The following is a 13,421-nucleotide window of genomic DNA, read 5'->3' on the forward strand; positions in this document are numbered from 1 at the left end:
CGAAGTTATAAATATAAGTTAAAATAATTTAAGTTGCAGTTTGTAACTTTCATTAAAAAATATGTTTTTTGCATATTTGTTCAAGCTGTCACCAGGGCTTCCCCCAGAAAACTTGCTAAGTCCGGTGGTCGGGGCACCGAGGCGGCCCACCACCAACATCTTTGATTATGTATTAAAAGATGTTGACAGGAAATATAAAAATATTTCTGGATTATTATAAATGTTGCGGGAAGACATTGGCAGTGGACTACTGTGGGCTATTTAAACCCACAACTATAGAGTCTTAAAAACAACAAATAAACAAAAATACAATTAAAATAAATATCAATTACTTGCATCTCTGATAATCCAAATTAGGACAGGAGCTAGTTAAAGCCCTCAGGCCTTTAGAACTTCAAAAAGGTTAACATTTTAAGACAGACCACAGATGTAGAAATTTAACATTTGTTCTTTCAGAATAGCAGTGCTGTTAAAGAGCTGGCAAGTTTACTTTGTAAAAGTTCAAAGAACAACCTTCATAGATAGTTGTATTACCATAGCTACAATCTGATGCTGTGAGTTTAATCTTTGAGTTTGAGCTTTGTTTGTTCACAAATATATTTCAAGAAGCTACAATTATCACTGATGTCTTCTTAGGTTGGCCAATGAAACTACCTCCCCTCCCCCATATTTCTCTTAATCCATGTTGAAACGCTGATTGTAGTGCTGATGTTCTTAGCAGCAAGAGGGGCCCATACATCCAATTCTGCTCAAGGCTTCATACAAACTTAGACCGCCCCTACATGATAAGTTAAATCCGCTGCACTGCACAGCATGTTTCTGCTGTATATAAAAAGACAAATGAGAGATTTAATTCATGTGGCTTTAGCAGCTCTTCCAGTGGGTTTAGCAGCTCTTCCAGCTTTTAATATGTGCCACACTATATCTCACCAGTATTCTGTAATTTGATTTGGACGATAAAATCCCAATGAAAAGAAACTTGCTGGAGAAAACATTAGGCTCTGCAGGTGACTGCTGGAGTCTAATGTTACCAAAGTGTTTGTAAAGGTTTAAACTTTTGGTTGAAGCACAGTAAAGGTACGAATGTAGGGCAGATGGTTGATGTTAGAAAAAAGTTAGCTTATTCGAAAAGGCAAACTTCTGCTTAAACTCTGACTTCTCAGTTCCTGAGCAACAAAAAATCTGTCCCCATTTCGCTTTTCTTTTTTGCCTTGAAAGCACAGGAGAAGACAACCAAACAGGGAGCAAAAAAAGAGTGTTTTTTTTGTGTTTTAATTAGCGACACATGTATGTCAAAGAAGCTTCATAGATTGCTAGTGTGTTGCCAAGCGACTGGGGCCGCCACATTATTCCGTCCTGGTTGTGCTTCCTTTGAACACAACCATGTAATCTGGAACATTCTCTGCTTCTTATTCCTCTAACAGCAGCGAATAGCTCCATGGCCCCGGCCCCTCCTTTATTCCCTGGACGCTGCACTCAGCATCAGTTCCAGTGTCACCGTCCCCCCCACTGCATCCAGGAGTGGTTGCGCTGTGATGGACACCCACACTGTGAAGACAGCTCCGATGAAGCCAACTGCCGTAAGTCTCTGTGAACCACATGCAGGCACAGGGTTGCTATGCATTCTGAGACATTCAGGAATTTTCTTTGACTTCTTTTCAGATCTGAAAAAGTAGAAAAGAAAGAAAATTGAATGTTTGATTTTTGACCTTTTGGCCAGCTTCTCCACCACTTGAACTCGAGTGGTGTTCTGTTGTTGGACTTCTGTGCTCGTCACAGAATGTCCATCACGAACACCATGTTCAAGCTTAAGGGTGTCCATATGTGCACTTGGCACCAGGACACCCTAGGCCGCAGTTCGATGATCGATTTTGTCATCGTTTCATCGGATCTGCGGCCGTATGTCTTGGACACTCGGGTGAAGAGAGGTGCGGAGCTGTCCACTGACCACTACCTGGTGGTGAGTTGGCTCCGGTGGTGGGGGAGGAAGCCGGTCAGACCTGGCAGGCCCAAACGTGTAGTGAGTGTCTGCTAGGAACATCTGGCGGAGTCCCCTGTGAGACGGAGCTTCAACTCTCATCTCCGGCAGAACTTCAAACACGTTCCGGGGGAAGGGGGGGACATTGAGTCTCGGTGGATCATGTTCCGTACCTCCATTGCTGAGGCGGCTTATCGGAGTTGCGGCCGCAAGGTTGTTGGTGCCTGTCGTGGCGGCAACCCTCAAACCCGTTGGTGGACACCTTCGGTGAGGGATGCTGTCAAGCTGAAGAAGGAGTCCTATCTGGCCTTTTTGGCCTGTGGGACTCCAAAAACAGCTGATGGGTACCGGCGGGCGAAGGGTGGTCGCTGAGGCAAAAACTCGAGCGTGGGAGGAGTTTGGAGAGGCCATGGAGAAAGACTTCCGTACGGCTTCGAGGCAATTCTGGTCCACCATCCGGCGTTTCAGGAGGGGGAAGCAGTGCAGCACAAACACTGTTTATAGTGGGGATGGTGTGCTGCTGACCTCAACTCGGGACGTTGTGGGTCGGTGGGCGGAATACTTCGAAGACCTCCTCAATCCCACCAACATGCCTTCTGTTGGGGAAGCTGAGCCTGGGGACTCTGGGTTGGGCTCTCCAATCTCTGGGGACGAGGTCGCCATGGTGGTCAAAAAGCTCCTCGGTGGCAGGGCCCCGGGGGTGGATGAGATCTGCCCGGAGTTCCTTAAGGCTCTGGATGTTGTAGGGTTGTGTTGGCTCTGCAATATCGCATGGACATCGGGCGCAGTTCCTCTGGATTGGCAAACTGGGGTGGTGGTCCCCCTGTTTAAAAAGGGGGACCAGAGGGTGTGCTCCAATTACAGGGGGGTCACACTCTTAAGCCTCCCTGGTAAGGTCTATTCAGGGATCCTGGAGAGGAGGGTCTGTCAGATAGTCGAACCTCGGATTCAGGAAGAGCAGCGTGGTTTTCGTCCTGGTCGTGGAACACTGGAACAGCTCTACACCCTCAGCAGGGTCCTGGAGGGTGCATGGGAGTTCGCCCAACCAGTCTACATGTGTTTTGTGGACTTGGAGAAGGCGTTCGACCGTGTCCCTATTTGGGCCTTGTGGGGGGTTCTCCAGGAGTATGGGGTTTGATACGGGCTCTCAGGTCCCTGTATGACTGGTGTCAGAGTCTGGTCCACATTGCTGGCACTAAGTCGGGCTCGTTTCCAGTGAGAGTTGGACTCCGTCAAGGCTGCCCTTTGTCACAGATTCTGTTCATTACTTTCATGGACAGAATTTCTAGGCACAGCCGAGGTGTTGAGGGGATCCGTTTTGGTGGACTTGAGATCGCATCTCTGCTTTTTGCAGATGATGTGGTCCTGTTGGCTTCATCAGATAGTGATCTTCAGCTCTCGCTGGAGCGGTTCGCGGCCGAGTGTGAAGCGGCTGGGATGAGGCTCAGTGCCTCCAAATCCGAGGCCATGGTCTTGAGCCAGAAAAGGGTATAGTGCCTTCTCCGGGTCAGGGGGTCGTCCTGCCTCAAGTGGAGGAGTTTTAAGTATCTGGAGATCTTGTTCACGAATGAGGGAAGAAGGGAGCGAGAGATCAACAGGCGGATTGGGGCAGCGTATGCCGTCAAGCGGGCGCTGTACCGGTCCGTCGTGGTGAAGAGAGAGCTGAGTCAAAAAGCGAAGCTCTTGATTTACCGGTTGATCTACGTTCCCACCCTCATCTATGGTCAGGAGCTTTGGGTCATGACCAAAAGAACGAGATCACGGATACAAGCGGCCGAAATGGGAAGCTCGGTCATCCGGGAGGGACTCAGAGTAGAGCCGCTGCTCCTCCACGTCGAGAGGAGCCAGGTGAGGTGGCTCGGGCATCTGGTAAGGATGCCTCCTGGACACCTTTCTGGTGAGGTGTTCCGGGCACGTCCCAGCGGGAAGACCCAGGACACGCTGGAGGGACTATGTCTCTCGGCTCGCCTGGGAGCGCCTTGGGGTTCCACCGGAGGAGCTGGAAGAAGTGGCTGGGGAGAGGGAAGTCTGGGCCTCCCTTCTGAAGCTGCTGCCCCCGCGACCCGACCCCTGATAAGCGGTAGAAAATGGATGGATGGCCAGCTTCAGTTGGTTGAAGGACAAAAATCAAATTGGCAACAATGGAACAAAGTACGGTAATGACACATCAATGTCTATAAAATAATCAGGTATAATAAGAGAGCTCCGTAACATACAGTATATTTGAATGAATCCAGAAATGCTGTCTTTGCCACACTCTTTTTGCAGTAAAAAAAAAAAAAGTAAATTAAAACATTTCAGATGGGCACTCTTTGTCCAAGAAAAAGGGGGCAGGTACTCTAGCACCACCTAGTGTTTATCTGCGCACACTTGTGATTTTATAGTTAATCAACATTCTTTAGCCGTGTCTGAATTCAGAGGCTGCAACCTTCGAAGGTCGGATTTGTAGGCTAGTTAGATCATGGTGAGGCGACAAGGCCTGTTCAAATTTGAAGACTCCTCTGAATGCGGCCGACAAATGCGTCCTTCTCCCCAGATTTGAAGGATGGGTCTGGGGCGGGCAAACCTGGCGTTCAGGCAGTGGCAGTCAAAAGCGGCAAATTATTTTGCTATATTACACTTTAAGCGACACATTATGATTTTCTACATAGTTTTTAGGCAATAATGTAGCGTTGTAAGTAGGCCTGTCACGATAACAAATTTTGCAGAGTGATTAATTGTCCAAAAAATTATTGCGATAACGATAATATTGTTTCAAGACCTTTTGACACTGATTTAATGGAAATTACGTAATAATGCATGCAATTTCCTGCCATAGATGAACTTTATTTTCAAAAGAACACAACACTGGAATTGATAACCAAAAACAAAAATAAAATGGGTTCTCAGTCTCCATTAACAAAAACGTACTTGAATAAAAACTAAACAACATAAAGCCGAAGTAGAAATAAATACTGCATTAAACCAAAAGAGTGCAGATTATGATGTCTGTATACTGTGAAAAAGTGTATGATCGGTAATCGCCGATCACGGTCTCTTGTTGCCGATCACACAAACCGATCACCTGCATCTCATTTCGCAGCCTGCCTGGGAAGCTGTTCTCCTCTTTCCTTCATACTGCGCAAGCGTGCAGCAACAAATCCTAAATCATGTGAAACTATAACGCACTGAGTGAATGGGGAAGTTTGCGTGTTGCGGTGGAAAATTGAAGCACGTGGAGTGAAGCACGTCAAAATGCATCAACACGATGAATCTAATATGGCATAAAAACAATGTCATACTTGACGGAGTTTGGCTACATCAAGGCTCACTGCAGTAAAAAAAAAAGACACATGGAGCGATCAGATAGCAGGTAAAGCAGCTGCAAACACTCACCCGGATTAGCTTGATGGTCAGAAAGCTAAACAAATAACTTGCAAAATTATTTAAGTTTTCAAGCTGCGATGTAAGACACTGGTTCTGTTCTCGCTGTTGAACTGCTGCTACGCGCTACACTTAGTAATATTTCAGACGGAGCGCCGCTTCTGCTCCACCTGGTAGTGACTCTCACACCGAACCTCTGCTTAAAGCTGCAGCATCTAACTTAAAAAAAATTCTTTTACATACGTATTAAAACTTTCGCTGTCCTAACATGAGACAAATAATCTTTGAAAAAATAATCAATCTCCTCTGCCTCCCTTTCTGCATAATTACTCCGCTCAGTCAGAAACAGCCAATCAGAACTAGCAGTAATCAGCTAGCCGCCATGCTATCAGGAAGTTTTCATTCAGTAACTCAGGATTGTTTATTACAATGGTACCTGTATTTGCCTTTGAATGTTAAGTCTTATGCTTGAATTTCTTGGGCAATGTTGAAAGGTTTTATTTTGACTTTTTGCATTCTTTAGCTGCTTCAGAGCCTTCATATGTTTTCAATGTATTAAAGATTGTATTACCGATAGCAGTACAATTTGCACAATGCCTGTTTTGTTTTTTTCTTGGGAAAAGTTATTAAAAACAAGTTTTTGTCTAAATTAAGGTGAATTCATGGTTACTTTTTCCACATAATGTAACCGGTAGTGCTTATGATTAAAAAAATAATAATTATGTGATCGGTATCGGTGATCGGCCCTCATGGGTGATCGGCCCTAATGTGTGATCGGAATCAGAATCGGCAGGAAAAATCCTGATTGGCACATCTCTAATATATATAATAGGCAAATAAATAAAACAAGAACGTAAGAATGCAGAGCATGCTCATTGCTCTTTGTTTTCGTCTCCTGTCATGGTGGCAGACGTTGCAGCAGGAGCGAGGATGAAAACAGTCACGGTGCTGCTTGGTTACTTCTTGCTTATTGTGCCTTGGACAGTGTTCATAGTTGAGCATTGTTTACCCTTAATTGCCATGTTTAATGGTGCAGACAGTTGTGGTTTCTGATATGGGCAACCGCCCAGGGCATTATCTTTTTAGGGATGGCAGAAGACATCTGTGGATTGTGACACAGAGATGAAAGCAAAACAAAATGAAGAGTTTGAATTGATACTGGTTAAATTTATTTCATCTCTAAGTATTTAATATCTAGGTGTTTTTATGGGAATGTGGATCTTTCAGATCAATTTGAGAAGCAATTTTGATAGGTGCACTTAATTTTATTGTGTCACGAAGCGCGGGGTGCTGGTCTTGGCCTTGATTTGGTCTCGGGTTTGGTGGTCTAGACTACAACTCTGCTACGTGGCTCCTTGATTCCATGTCCTCCCCTGCCAGTTGGATTTCTTTCAAAATAAATGCCACTAGTGGCAAAAAAAAGTGAAGTTCATGCTGTTAGGACAGAAGACGAGATGTTTCCATCCCTGAAATTATGATGCGTAGAATCAAATATCTAAGTCTAAACTATGTTACAGAGTAAACACAATAAAAACATGCTTTATCTGTGGCATTGTTCATTAAAATGGCACATTTCTGATGTATTAAAATTAAATACGATAAGTACATTAGCGATTAGGTAATGCATTCAGCAAGTACTTTTCTTTTAATAAAGTATTTTTAAAAGCCAGTACTTTTTTACTTTTATTTAAGTAAAATGTTAATGTGGTACTTTTACTTTTACTTGAGTACATTTTTGTCTGTGTATTTGTACTTTTACTTAAGTAAATTTTTTGAGTACTTTCTCCACCACTGCCCTTCAGTAATCACTAGATTTAAATAGAGAAGATGGGCACATCCGACTACCTATGCAGTAGTTCACACTACACGATTTTTTGCCCCCATTTTCCCCTCATGACAATCTTAGAACGTTGGGCGTTCCAAGATTGTCGCTGGTGATTTCGTAACCGATCATCCTGTAGTGTATTTCGGGTTACGGTAGATCGTCTTGGCCGCTCCGATCTAAATCAGGGTTTTTCCCGGACTGGGAGCTTAACGCAGCCTGTTGAATGTGACAGGTAGCCAATCAGAAAGCGCGGATTCTCCTCCGTGCTTTCTGAGGGGAAATTACTGAGGGAAATCCCAAACAGCTGACAAGACGCGACACGAAGTCCAGCGGACATTGGAAATGATATGTGGAAACAACATTAATGTTTATTCAACATTTTGTGCAAAGAATATAGAAATGACAAGGGGAGAAGTTGGAGCCAAAGAATATAGAAATGACAAGGGGAGAAGTTGGAGCCAAATTGCTACCGCAGTTGATGAACCCGTTCAGCTGTAATTCGTTGTGACATAAATAGGTTATAATCAGTGGCGCAAAAAGTGGGTATGCAGTAGAGGTGTGCCGATCGATCGGTCACCGATCATAATCGGCCGATTTTCGTGAAAAAGTGCATGATCGGTGATCGGCGATCATTGGCTCTTGTTGCCGATACCGATCACCTGCATCTCATTTCGCAGCCTGCCTGTGCAGCTGGTCTCCTCTTTCCTTCACTCTGCGCAAACGCGCAGCAACAAATCCTAAGCGATGTGGAACTATAACGCATTGAGTGAATGGGGAAGTTTGCGTGTTGCGGCAGAAAATTCCTAACATGAGACAGATAATCTCTAAAAAAATAATCGATCTCCTCCCTGCTCTGCATAATTACTCTGCTCAGTCAGAAACAGCCACTCAGAACTAGCAGTAATGGGCTAGCCGCCATGCTATCAGGAAGTTTTCATTCAGTAACTCTGGATTGTTTATTGTAATGGAACCTGTATTTGCCTTTGAATGTTAAGTTTTATACTTGAATTTTTTTGGCAATGTTGAGAGGTCTATGTTTTCGCATCCACCTGAATAATGTGTAGTTGTGCCACTGGTTATAATGATTTTCATTCAGTCAGGACTTTACGCTCACTCTATGCATCACAGGTACATTCTAGTAAAGCAATTATTAATGACTGATTTTAAAATTAGTTAACTGGACTTGTAGCCATTATTTTGTGCCCATGTTGCTGGACACCACACAGCACAACAAACCCGATTGAACCGTTATACCTAGGATTTCTGTTGGCTAATGTGTGTCTCAGGTTTTGAAAATAGGCCGACAATCGGCCGACAATGCTGGACATTACACTAAGGAAGAGAGGGTCAGTGGAGAGCTTTATTGAGCCTTTTTTCACTCAGTGTCATCAATAGAAAGAAAAAAAGGCAGGAAGAGACAATAAAGCCAATAATTAAAATGAGGTCGATAGGTTTAATTTATCGTGCGATTAATTGATTTATCGTTTATCGTGACAGGCCAGTTGTAAGTCTCAAATATCTGCTCGGTTCATCAATCTCAATATTACTCCAACATTTTTGGAGATGTCTGCTCCCACTGCATTAAACACTGATATTATTATTGATCTGACTAGATCATATCTGGTAGTAAAATGTTTGGTTAACTAAGGTACTTAATTGATTACTGAACAAATTGGTTTGACTTATTATTATTAAGCCTTCAAACATAGTAGCTTTATTTAACTGTTTTAGCAGAGAGCTGGAGAGTATTGCATTTGTAAATCAATAATTTGCTTATATTTATTCCTTGTAGAACTATGCTATACATGTTTGAATATGTTAGAAACAAAATACAGTTTTTTTTACTAGGGAACAACCTTTACTACAAAAGGTGAAGGTTAATACAGAAATAAGGAGCAATACAAAAAAACAAACTTAGGCTGAGTTATTTTTTTCTTCACTGCTCTGTGCTTCATGCTGTCACGGTTGCTAGAAAAAACATGTGTTACACTGAGGTGCAGGCTAGACCTGTCCGAATTCACAGCTTTTTTCTTCCAGTCGTCTTTTATTCATGGCCTTTGACGGACCTGAGTGCTTTGAAGGATCAAGACCCTGAATTCGGTCACGGCTTCTATCAAAAATTTGACCAAGAAGGTGGCTTGAGCAGATACTCCTTTTCACCCCTCACTACGCTACACAACTTTCAATATTCTTTTAAACAGAGAGCCAATCCTTTATGACAGCAAAAATGTTTTTTCAAGACAGAAAAAGATTTTCTAAAAAAAAAAGCAAAAACCTGCCGACTACCACCTTCAATAACTTGATGACTGCTGGACTTGACTACACCAAGATGGATGATGACCCAAATGATGAAGACTTCTCTCCACTGTATATTTTGCCAGAGGGGCTCCTTCTAAAGAACCAGTCCACAAAAAGGCCATTAAAGAGAATGAAAACAGACCAAGAGGAATCATCCTTCAGTTCTCTTCCCGAACGTAAAGGCAGGGGCGCCACCAGGAATCGTGGGCCCCCTGATATAAAATTTGTTTGGGCCCCCGCACAGCTGCTGTTACAATTTTTTGAGTCTATTTGACCCATAAAAAGCGTCACAATTTTAAAGGCTTGCCTTGCTTTCTTTGGTTCAATACTGATACTAGCACAATATTTACTGCTCAGGAATTTAACATCCAACAGTCCACATCCAGTATGCGAGTAGGTTGCTACTCGCAACCTACTTGCGAGTAGCAAGTAGGTTGCTACTCACAACCTAGTAGGACGCTTTTAGCACTGTTCATTCACTCACTGCTAAATGTGCTAATGGTGGAGAAACAACTTATCATTACAAGAAGCCATTTATCTGCCGTCATTGGTAGCTATGCTAACTAAACTGAGCATTCAAAGTTTTGTGCTATGCTATCTGCAGCACAGCACAAATCGAGGTGGAGGAAGGGTGAGCAGCACCACATAAGCTTGTGATTGACGGCACTAAAACTCTCCTGCCACTGACTCATTGTTTCTAGCCCTGGGATAAAGCAGAGGAAATAGATTTTTCACTGATTTACCCCTCTTATACTTTCACAACATAATGACAGTTTTAACAAATATGTGGAAAAAATATATTTATATAAAAGTTACATACTGCGGCTTTAATTTCACTCATGAGAGGACGGGTCAGTAGCGATGTGGGTTATAAATGCTGCTGACTGACTCACCTATTGTTAAGTGGTAAAAGGTACAAGTTCAATATATTAATATATTGGTAATTTTTTTTCCTTAATTCATCAAATGCTAGTGAAAAGGAGGCAAACAGTAGTCTGTAGCTAAGCTAATTATGCTAAATTGTTGATAATGTCACACAGTCTACCCACCTCTCTTGGAGAAAAACTGGGTTATAAATTAACACTCTTGCCTTTTTTCTTTCTCTCCTTCTCTCTTTTCTTTGAAAACCTAACTTTATAACTTTTCTTAGCAGCATAGTAACTGCCACAATCGTTTGTGTCTTCCACTGACTGCAGCTGAACAGCGTCACAGTGAAGCGCTCCAAGCAGGAACGAACCATTTAACGCAGATAGGGGGGTTCAGTTGAAATATGGATGTGTGTTTTTTGATCTGGGAGTGGGAACATAAAATTTTTACTGCTAAAAACAATCTTTGAAAATACAATTTGATTAATTTTGTAATTGACAGGATCCCGATTTTTTTATTTTTATTTCTATGAACAAAAAATAAATAATAAAATTGTGGAGGACCCCTGTTGTTCAGAGTCTCTAGAATTGTCATCACTTTCCCCCCCCTTTACTGCGCCCCTGTGTATAGGGATAGCATATGGAAAGCCATGAAAAACATCTTTTTGAAGGCACTTCGGCCAGTGATCGAGGCAATGAAAAAAGATGGAACATTGCTTACTATGTTCGTGCCCGAGCCTATGTGAGCAGTAAAGTGGTTGGCCACACTGCAGACTAATATGGGCAGGAAAGACTAGGCAGTCGGCGCAGCTCCACTACTAACATCTGGAAGAAGATGAGAATTTCTTGTGCTCTGGAATCTGACACTTTAAATCCACATTCTACTTAGGAAATTTTGTTCACAAAAACTATAGGTATATGATCATACTCATTTGGCAGCTCAAAGTTAAATTTAAGAATGCTGCAGTTAACTTGCTCTATTAAACTGTTCCTAATGTATACTTTTTCCATTTTATCTATAAATAGGCACATAGTTTGAAAGCAGCACAGCACACACATGCACAAAACTTTCATACTTTTTTCATAAATCTGTCTTTCTCTATAGTGTTGTTAAAAAAGAAGGTTAAAAAAATGCCACAAAATGAAAAGATTTACTTTTTCCAAACAACTAAATACAGACCTTTTTTTTTTTTTACAAGAATAGTGCTAACTATTGAAGTCACTGAAGGTGAATATATGTTCCTCAAAATGTCCACACTGTTATAAAAAACTGTAGAAAGAATTTAGGAATTTGATTCTGAAAGGTGTGAAATTTTGAAATCAAAAACATGAAGGACAGTTGCATAATTTAAAAAATCCTGTTTTTCTGTCTTCTTCATCCTTGTTATGTTCAGCTGTCGTCAGGAGCAGGTAACGTACTAACAAGAGTCTAATGTAAGAGCTGTGTTTGTGTTTAGCCACACAGCAATCTCTGCTCTGCACCAACGGAACTCGTTGTTCTGACGGTGAGCTTTGCGTGTTGGATAGCGAGCGCTGTGACGGCTACCTGGACTGTTTGGACCATAGCGACGAAGAAAACTGCACGAGTAGGTTTTTGATTTTTTTTTTTATCCTGCAAGGTTATTATTGTTCCCTGGTACTAACAAATAACAAAAACTGAAATTGAGAAAACTGTTTTGTTAGCTGACATGAAAAAAATTTTGGTAATTAATGGGGGAAAATTATAACCAGCTGGAACTATATTGCACATTAATAAACCTAACTAAAACATGCTGAAATTATGTATAATGTCCTTTGTTTTTGTGTTCTTGAATCTATTTATTGGCATTTCTAACTGATGTCAAATAAATCTTCTATTTGACATTAGTATGGCATTTTATGTCTGCAGGCAGGAGTTAGTCCGTAAAATAATACGGACTAATACGGACTCTGGTGTTGGGGAAAAAACACCAGATTCACTTGCTGTTCAATAAGAATTGAATAAATTTTTTGAAAAGGGTTTCTTCTGTTTAGTATTCTGATTGATGTATACATGATAACATTGCAATGCTTTGACCTTTTTAGTTCTGCACCTAAAAATTAACCAAGTGTGAAAAACTAATTAGAAACAATATTTCACTAATAACTAATAAAAACTAGCCAACACATTCTACGAACCAATTACAACTAATTAGACAAATAAAAAGTCACAACTAACTAAGATATAATAAAAAACCCAAAGCTATCATAACCCAGTTATCCTGGAGAATTGGTCGGAATGGGGTGATTCTAGGTGCCTTAAATAGTCTAGTGCTGCCTCCTGCTGTTTGCATTTGTGGATTACATAGTTCCGATTTCTTCCCTTGATCTCCCAGTGGACACACTTGTCTACAAAGTCCAGAACCTCCAGTGGACCCCAGACTTCTCTGGAGCCATCACTCTGATCTGGTCTCGTCCCAAGAACCTCCCCTCGAACTCCTGCTACTTTCTTGTAAACTACAGGTGAGCTTGGTGGACCGCTACCATCTGACGTCTGTGCTGCTGAGCTTAGCCCCAATCAGATGCTTGCTTTTGTGTTCAGGCTGGTGGGAACGCAGGAGTGGACCAATATGGACACCCACAGCAACAAAAGCAGCTACAGACTGACTGTGCTGAAACCAGACACCACCTACCAGGTGAAGGTTCTCACTCAGTGTCTCAACAAGCTGCACAAGACCAATGAGGCCATCACCATCAGGACGCCTGAGGGATGTGAGTGTCTCATGACCTGCCTTCATTTTAAGTCAAGTCAAAGTTTATCTATACAGCATATTTACAGCAGCCTCAGCTGACCAAAGTGCTTCACAAACAGTGATGTTAGTAATGTGTTAATCAAACCATTTTTTTCAGTAACAAGTAATCTAACACATCACTATTTCAAATCCAGTAAACAGATTAAAGTTGCTTATCCAAGTCACTGTGCATTACTATTTTCTTTTGTAATTAGGCCCAAGCAGTGAAGTGCTGCGAAGGCCTATTGTAACCGCAGGATTTCTTCTTATTATTTTTCCGCAAAAAGATACAGCTTTTTCGAGGCTTTAACACATTCAGAAACTCACCAAACGTCACTCAA

General features: G+C 42.0%; 1 protein-coding gene across 8 annotated transcripts in view; it reads left to right on the forward strand.

The window, feature by feature from the left end:
• Positions 1-13,421, forward strand: part of sorl1 (sortilin-related receptor, L(DLR class) A repeats containing) — a 310,404-nt gene that overhangs the window by 217,175 nt on the left and 79,808 nt on the right. For 7 of the 8 annotated variants that reach the window (XR_014090459.1, XM_081614355.1, XM_081614354.1 and 4 more), the window contains 4 exons: positions 1,425-1,580; positions 11,788-11,916; positions 12,685-12,811; positions 12,891-13,060. Coding sequence is in view for 7 of the 8 variants with exons in the window: in XM_081614355.1 (XP_081470481.1) it covers positions 1,425-1,580; positions 11,788-11,916; positions 12,685-12,811; positions 12,891-13,060 (582 nt within the window). In the remaining variant the exon portion in view is untranslated. The remainder of the gene's footprint in view (positions 1-1,424; positions 1,581-11,787; positions 11,917-12,684; positions 12,812-12,890; positions 13,061-13,421) is intronic. The other variant, XM_081614352.1, reaches the window with a different exon arrangement.

This window comes from Poecilia reticulata, chromosome 13 (assembly GCF_904066995.2).
Source record: "Poecilia reticulata chromosome 13, P_reticulata-male-v2, whole genome shotgun sequence".
Taxonomy (NCBI): domain Eukaryota; kingdom Metazoa; phylum Chordata; class Actinopteri; order Cyprinodontiformes; family Poeciliidae; genus Poecilia; species Poecilia reticulata.